Source organism: Glycine max, chromosome 7 (genome assembly GCF_000004515.6).
Source record: "Glycine max cultivar Williams 82 chromosome 7, Glycine_max_v4.0, whole genome shotgun sequence".
Taxonomy (NCBI): domain Eukaryota; kingdom Viridiplantae; phylum Streptophyta; class Magnoliopsida; order Fabales; family Fabaceae; genus Glycine; species Glycine max.
In genome coordinates, this window is record NC_038243.2 from 9,119,709 (window position 1) to 9,127,907 (window position 8,199).

The 8,199-nt window shown below is 32.1% G+C and overlaps 1 protein-coding gene across 2 annotated transcripts; it reads left to right on the forward strand.

Moving 5' to 3' along the window:
• The first annotated feature begins 5,480 nt into the window (after nt 1-5,480).
• LOC100812612 (heavy metal-associated isoprenylated plant protein 47) lies at nt 5,481-6,538 on the forward strand. Of its 2 annotated transcripts, none has more exons than XM_041016963.1 (3): nt 5,481-5,664; nt 5,748-5,880; nt 5,984-6,538. In XM_041016963.1, the coding sequence occupies exons 1-3, from the start codon at nt 5,659-5,661 to the stop codon at nt 6,268-6,270; spliced, it is 426 nt and encodes a 141-aa protein (XP_040872897.1). In that variant the 5' UTR covers nt 5,481-5,658; the 3' UTR covers nt 6,271-6,538. The 2 variants fall into 2 exon arrangements, with proteins under 2 accessions (XP_040872897.1, XP_006583442.1); XM_006583379.3 differs by having other exon boundaries at nt 5,802-5,880; nt 5,984-6,499.
• The last annotated feature ends 1,661 nt before the right edge of the window (nt 6,539-8,199 follow it).

The window sequence follows — 8,199 nt, forward strand, 5'->3', positions numbered from 1 at the left end:
ATAGGATCAAATTTCCTAAAGCAATTCACACCACCAAAGGAACTCTTGATTACATTCATGCTAACTGCTGGGAGCCTGCAAGAGTACCTTTTCTAGGTGGTGGTAGGTATTTCCTGTCCATAATTGATGACTACTCAAGAATGACATGGATCTACATCATGAGTCAGAAGAGTCAAGCTTTCAAATACTTCAAAGAATGGAAAGCACTGATTGAAAAGCAAACTGAAAGGAAAGTTAAAAGACTCAGAACTGACAATGGCCTAGAGTTCTGCTCAACAGAATTTAACAAATTCTGCAGAGATGAAGGAATTGCTAGACAGCTTACTGTTAGGAACACTCCTCAGCAAAATGGAATTGCTAAACGAATGAACATAACACTTTTGGAAAGAACAAGATGCCTGTTATCCAGTGCTGGTCTCAACAGAAGTTTTTGGGGAGAAACTATTAATACAGCTTGTTTTCAGATCAATAGAACACCCTCTACTGCTATAGAACTTAAAACTCCTATTGAAATCTGGAATGGCAAAACAACAAACTACTCAAATCTAAGAGTATTTTGCTACAATGGTTACTATCATGTCAATGAAGGAAAGCTGGTATCGAGATCAAGAAAGGGTCTGCTCATGGGTTATGGTGATGGGGTGAAAGGTTATAGGATCTGGTCACCCTTTGAAAGGAAAGTTCTCCTCAGCAGAGATGTAATTTTTGATGAATCACATCTGCTCCATCCAAAAATTGAGGTTCCAATTGCTGGAACATAGAGCTTCCACTACCCTCAAGAAAAGGATGTAGAATCTATAACCAAAGACTCAGAAAAAGGGGGTCATTCTGATACATCTTTTGTGGTTCTTCAAGAAGGTGAGAAATCAGAAGATTCCAATGCTAATGAGTCTCATTTGGCTGCTGAACCTGATCCTCCACAGCTCGATTCTGGAAATAAACCTCCTGAAAGATATGGCTTTGAAAACATGGCTGCCTATGCATTACATGCAGCTAAAGAAGTAGATTCAAATGAACCAGCCACTTACCAAGAAGCTATCAATCATCCTGAAGCTGAAAATTGGTTGTTAGCTATGAAAGAGGAAATGGAATCTTTATATAAGAATCAGACCTAAAAACTTGTTGAACTACTTAAAGGAAGACATGTGGTAGGTTTCAAGTGGATATTCAAGAGGAAACCTGGTCTTTCAGAAAAGGAAGGGATAAGATACAAGGCTAGGTTAGTTGCCAAGGGATTCAGCCAGAAAGAAGGAATAAATTTCAATGAAATCTTTTCACCTGTGGTTAGACATACACCCATCAGGGTTCTGCTTGGTATAGTGCCAAACCAAGATTTGGAACTTGAACAGCTTGATGTCAAGACTGCTTTTCTCCATGGAAGATTGGAAGAAAATATTCTAATGAAACAGCCTGAAGGGTTTGAAGTTCAAGGAAAAGAAAGGTATGTTTGTCAACTGCAGAGGTCCTTGTATGGATTGAAACAATCTCCAAGGCAATGGTACATGAGGTTTGACAGCTTTATCACCAGCCAAGGATTCAAGAGAAATCTCTATGATTGCCATGTTTATCACAACAAGGTGGAGGACGGATCAATGATCTATCTTGTACTTTATGTAGATGACATGCTTATTGCAACAAAAAGCATGTGTGATATACAAAATTTGAAGATCCTCCTGAATGATGAATTTGATATGAAGGATCTAGGGGCTGCAAAGAAAATCTTAGGAATGAAGATCTATAGGGACAAAACTCAGAAAAGACTATTTTTGTCTCAAAAAGATTACATTCAGAAGATACTTGTGGGGTTTGGAATGGCTGATTCTAAACCTATCAACACTCCCATTTCAGAAAAAGAGAAGTTGTCTACTATGATTAAGGTCCAAGCTCTGGCTGATCAGGACTACATGTTAAAGGTTCCATACTCAAGTGTTGTTGGCAGTCTCATGTATGCCATGGTCTGCACCAGACCTGACCTTGCTTATGTTGTTAGCATGGTTAGTAGGTTCTTAAACCAACCTCAGAAGGAACATTGGAAGGCTGTGAAGAGAATTTTTAGATATCTTAAAGGGACTATAGATGTAGGTTTGATCTATGGATCTTACTCAGATTGCTGCCTCACTGGCTATTCTGATGCAGATTTTGCTGCTGATTTGGTCAAGAGAAGGCCCCTAACAGGGTATGCTTACACCCTTGGTGGCTGCTTGGTGAGTTGGAAGGCAACACTTCAACATTTTGTTGCCCTCTCAACTACTGAGGCTGAATACATGGCTCTTACTAAAGCTACCGAGGAAGGAATTTGGCTGAGAGGTCTAATAAATGATCTTGGAATTAATCAAGAATGTGCTAACATCTACTGTGACAGCCTTAGTGCTATATGTTTGGCCAAGGATCAAGATCATCATGATAGAACCAAGAACATAGATGTTAGATATCACTTCATTCGGTCAGAAAGAAGAATTAAGGTTCATAAGATCAGCACTCTGCACAATCCTGCTGATATGTTCACAAAGCCAGTTCCAAAGAGCAAGTTTGATCACTGCTTAAGCTTGCTCAATGTTGATTGTTGGGGTTAAGTTCATGTGTGTTTGGAGGGTGCAATTTGTGTTTTATATGGATGTTAGTTCAAGGTGGTGTATTGTTGGACTGTGACCTAAATCCATATGACAGTTAATTCTATTATTGCTTTTTCTGTTCTGATTTATATGTGTGTATATAGGACAACTTGTTTTGTATTTTTACACACAGAGAGAACAACTTCCACTTGTATTTTGCATCAGTAATAAAAAGCTTTCTGCCACCTCCTGTGGATGTAGCCTTGTTGAAAGGTGAACCACGTAAATCTGTGTGTTCTTTCTCATCTCTCTCCCTTTCAATTTGCTGCAACATCTGTGAGTATGACATTTTTGTTCTGCTGCATCTCTTGCTGCTGTTCTTACTTGTTCTTCATCACTTCCATAACATGATATATATTCATGCACGGATGATGTCAACTTGGAGAGAAAGTAATTGTGCATGATTAGCAAGGAAAAAGAGAAAGGTGTTACCTAAAAGGAAAATTATGCTCATAAGTCAAAACTAATAATTAAAGTTAATTAAGTTTGACGAGTTTGATCAGTTTTTGTTTTTTTTTTTACATAAAATAAAAATCATGGATGAATAATTAAAAAAATACTTAAAGTTGAAAATTTAAACATGTCATTTATTTATTATTAATAACATGTATTAAGCCAACTCTGATGATTTTAAATATTTAATTGATGGATAGTCTAACAAATATTTTGTATTACTTATTCATAAATTATTTTATCAAAACACATTTGTACTACTTAATATTTTTATAATACTAACAATCATATATTAAATCAATAAAATCACAGACTCAGCTCAGTTCAAAGTCAAGTGATTTGTATTATATTTTTTGTTTTAGCGGTTGGTGCGTATATAGTATATACCCTCCCAAGAGGGACGAAAGACTTCGTGAGCCTCTGAGACACGTAACATATATTATATATACTATTTTCAATTGTTTGAAACCATGTCAAAATAGTGTCATTCGAAACATATTGTGGAACCATATTCAATTATATCTTCTAGAAGCCAATAATTTACATATTATCGTTAACTTCATCACTATAATTAGTTGACCAGGTATGTATCCAATAGGAAGCACGGACACGACTCTGAATGCCGCTTTCACGTGTGGGATATCTTTCCGATACGGATACCGCTCAGATATGCGGTGTACACAGTGTCAGACACATTTTTGTTGTGTCCTATCGTTCTTTACTTGGGCACGTTTCAAACGCGTTGGCATGTAACGGCGGACATGGCCCAACCTACATTTTTAATGGCTGTCATTACGGTTTTGGTTTGGTGGTGGTTTGGTTGGTGACGGTGATGAAGCGGTTGCGAGGTTAATTGGAGGCGTCTCGTTTAGGGTGTTGCAACAAGGGGAAAGAAGGAGATGGGCGTTGGGGTTATGATTGATTGAAGATTTTTATGGAAAAATATATTGACACCCTAATGGTAGTTTACACTTAGTGAGAGAAAGAAAAAATAAAGAAAAATATATGTATAATACATGATGTCATCTGATAAGAAAAAATAAAGAAAAATAAAAAAAGTGTCAAAATATCATCACTCCTTTATTATTGACATCTTTTTTTTATACAATGACACTTTTTTTAAAGGATTATTTGGACCTTTCACTAAGAAGATAAGATCGTTGAATTTATAAAGAGACTCAGGGATACAAAAGAAATATATTTTAATTGAGGAAGGATGGTGTAATAAGTCGTAAGTTTAGAGAAAAATATGTGTAATTTGCTATAAAAAAGTGTGAACGGTTAATATCAAATAAACTAGATAATTATAATAATAAAAAGTTATAAAAATACTATTTCAAACATAACATGTAATATAATAAACCAAATAAAAATAATATATGATACAATAAATTAAAAATTATAATAATTAAAAATATAATTTGCTAACTAATATTAATAACAAAAACTAAATTAAACATAATACATAATATAATAAGCTAAATAATGCAAGAGAAAAAATTCATAATCACAAATATATATATGGTTTGCTAATATGTATTCATCACTTTTTTAGTTGGTGTGCATTAGTGGTGTACACCAAAATAATTAGGACAAACTAAGTAAAAAGAAATATAATTATTAATAAACAACAGATATATTGTTATATATATAATACAAATTATATGTATGTGGAAATCTAAATTATAAACCTTAGTAATTTTTTTGTGAGACTTATTAAGATACGAAGATTATAAAGCTTAATTTATTTTAAGATGATTATATAAATCTTAATTAATTTTTTTTCGTGTGTGTGTGTGTACGCATATTTTGTGCTGTGCCTGAGTCTGTGTGTATATTAAAATTAAATCATGTTCTAATAGCCTGTGTTCAGTTTATATTTAACATATTCTTGAAAATTTCAAAAATAACTGTGGATTGATAAGTATAGGAATAAATTTTGGTGAATTATGTATGGATACTGATCAAACAGTAATTGAAAAAATTAAAGAATGATATAGGTCTCGGTGTAAATAAAATCAACTTGACCTTTTTTGTTCAACGTCTTGCAAACTTACCTACATTTATGAACAGTCCACTGCCATTAGTACACGTCACTCTAAAAGAGACATGCGTCACTTGACTTTTAATTTTCTGCATACATGTCCCACTATTTTCCATTGGAAATCAAATCAAATAGTACTAATACATTTATCAACAGTCCACTGGTATAGGTTATCCTAATTCTCTAAAATATACATGCTTAGTGGTTTTCCATTAAAAAATTCCTATATGATGAAAACAAGACTCATTAGTTGTGTCATATAGGACCATACATATCATAACGGTTTACCAATTCATTCAGTTAATATTTAAATCCAAAGTTGACACACTACTAGGTTCTTATTTATTCAGTGCTAGTGACATTAAGGTTTCCAATGAGTCAATTAACAATGCTCCAAGATCAGCCTTGAAAAATTGGGAAAACTAAGGAATATACACTAGAGTCCCTAATCCCTATATATAGAGGCAAAAGTAATTAGACACTAGATCACAAAGTTCCTCCTAATTCACAAGACATAAAGCTGTCATTGGTTTCAAGTTATATCAAAACATGAAGGTGAGATCCTCTCGCACCATAGATACAATTTATTTATTGCATTGCACACAGTGATTAATCATTCACTTTTTAAGTTTTTGTAGTTGTACCTTAATTCAGATCATGGATATATATTATCAAAGTATCTATTTGTGCAGCAAAAAATAGTCCTTCAAATGCAACTGGACAGTGACAAAAGCAGAAGCAAGGCCCTCAAGATTGCAGCACAAGAAATAGGTGCACGACAAACACACATGACACACACACACATATAAAGTTATATATATTTTTGTTAGTTTGTGATGTGTTCTATGAAATTAATATACATGCATGCATGCAGGTGTGAGCTCAGTGGCATTGGAAGGAGACAATAAAGACAAATTGACGGTGACTGGAGATGTGGATGCAGTGCACTTGGGTCGGGTGCTTAGGAAGAAGTTTCAGTGTGTCACCCTTGTCAGTGTGGAAGAAGTGAAGAAAAAAGATGACAATAAATGCAAAATTGAAATTGAAGACGACAAAGGGTGTTATTATTATACACCGTACTGTGCTCCTCCACCATGTGGTCCTTCTCCCTATTGCCACCCAGTTTATGATTCATATGACAGTACTTGCTCTATCATGTGAGGATTACACCAATAAATCAAAGAGATCGAAGAGTACTATTTCAAATTAAATTTGCAACTATATATGGTTATGCGTGTCATGTCGTTCTATTACCCAATGAGATTTTCTCATTCTCTTTCTTTCAATGAAATCACATGGAACTCATTACTTATTTCTCTATATATGTTTGGTTCTATCCATTAATGGAAATTTAGAAGTTGCTTATTTGATTTCCTTTTTCAACTTTGGTTATCAATCCTTGTGTAATTGATAAATAATAAACCAAACTAGAAATTAATTAATCACAATAAGATATAGTTACATACGCTTTAGTTCCATTCCATCAATTGTATTAATTCTATTCTTAAATTCCACTTGTGTGTTGTTTGGAGTAAAGAATGGGACTTAAAATTTTGAAATGGAAATGAAACCTTGGAATTCTAATTAATTTATTTGTTTTTTTATTTTAGAATTGAAATTCAAATCAAGCCTAAGTCCATATGCCAAAAATAGTTTAAATAAATTTGATACTCTAACTGGGCCCAAGAATTATAAAATCTGGTTTTTGTTTTTCATTGTCATGATTTCTGCTCAATTAATACTTTAATTAATGAATTTAGTGAATCAATAGACACAAATATAACGATTTCCTTAGTTGTAATTTACTAAGCTTCTCTGAAAGCTGCTTATAGTGAAATTTGATTCACTCTATGAAGGGGAAGTTGTTGGAATAGAGTGTATAGAAATGAAATTTATAAAGGAAACTTGCAAGATATAACATAAGTGACTAGTAACCTGTGTCTTTTAAATATGCATGACATGAGTTTAATTTCTAATTATGTGAATAGAGTAATATTTGTGGACAGATGAGTTATCCCTTAATTGGTATTCACTTTCCCTTAATTGGTATTCACTTTGAGCATAACAAAAAAAAAATACTTTTAAAGGGAAGTTTTTAATAAAAGGTTGTAGAAAAGCAGTTAAGGTTTATTTGATTGATATTTTATCGAGAGTATTTTGTAAGTTATTGTTTATTTAATATTTTATGGCCTAAACTAGGTATTTTCCACTAATATTTGTTTGCCATGTTTGAACCCTTTTGGAGCGCCCACATTTATAATTGTGCAAGTCTAGAAATTTGATGTTGTGGATGTAATATAACACACTTGCGCATATACATATACATTTTTATTTTACATAATTATTTAAATAGAATCAATTACACTTTGATCTCTCTATCATTGTTGAAATTGATTTTGGTTTTTTTAACTTTTGTGCAAATTTAGTCTTTTTATTATTTTAATCGTATAATTTTAGTTCTTTAATTAATTTTAACTTAAGGTTTAATATTGAACAAGTTGATGTGATATTACAATGCACGATAATGTCAAATTAGCTTTTCATTAAACGTTTGATAAAAATTACACATTAAAATAGTAGAGATCTAAATTCATGCAAAAAAAAGAGAGAATAGAATAGAAAGACCAAAATTAAATTTTGACAATAATAGGAGACTAAAAGTAAACCAAATAAATAAATAAATTTTATTATAAATAAATTTGATGATATATAAATATTTTGCATAAAAAATGATACCTCGGTATTTAAATATAAAAATGAATTTGGATTAACAATGAAAAATTTAAATTATGATATAAGATTATTTTTAATTATTGATAAACAATTTTTATATTAAAAAAATTTTAATTTAAAAATAAAGATAGAAGATGATAAATTGAAAGAAATATACTATCAAGAAGTTCAAGCAAACAAATAACAATATTTGAAATTTCTAAGAGATAAATTCTCATAAATTAGATGATAATGTGTGAAATATAAAAGAGAGAGAAAAGAAAATATTGTGAATGCCTATTAAGAAAATGAGACTAGGAACAAATTTTATGGGGATAATATTTCTATTATAAATTAATCTTTTATTACATTAATTGT

Excerpts from the sequence above, each read along its gene's own strand:
- LOC100812612 (XM_041016963.1), top strand. Across the intron at positions 5,881-5,983 it reads GATTGCAGCACAAGAAATAG|GTGTGAGCTCAGTGGCATTG; the intron begins GTGCACGACAAA and ends GCATGCATGCAG.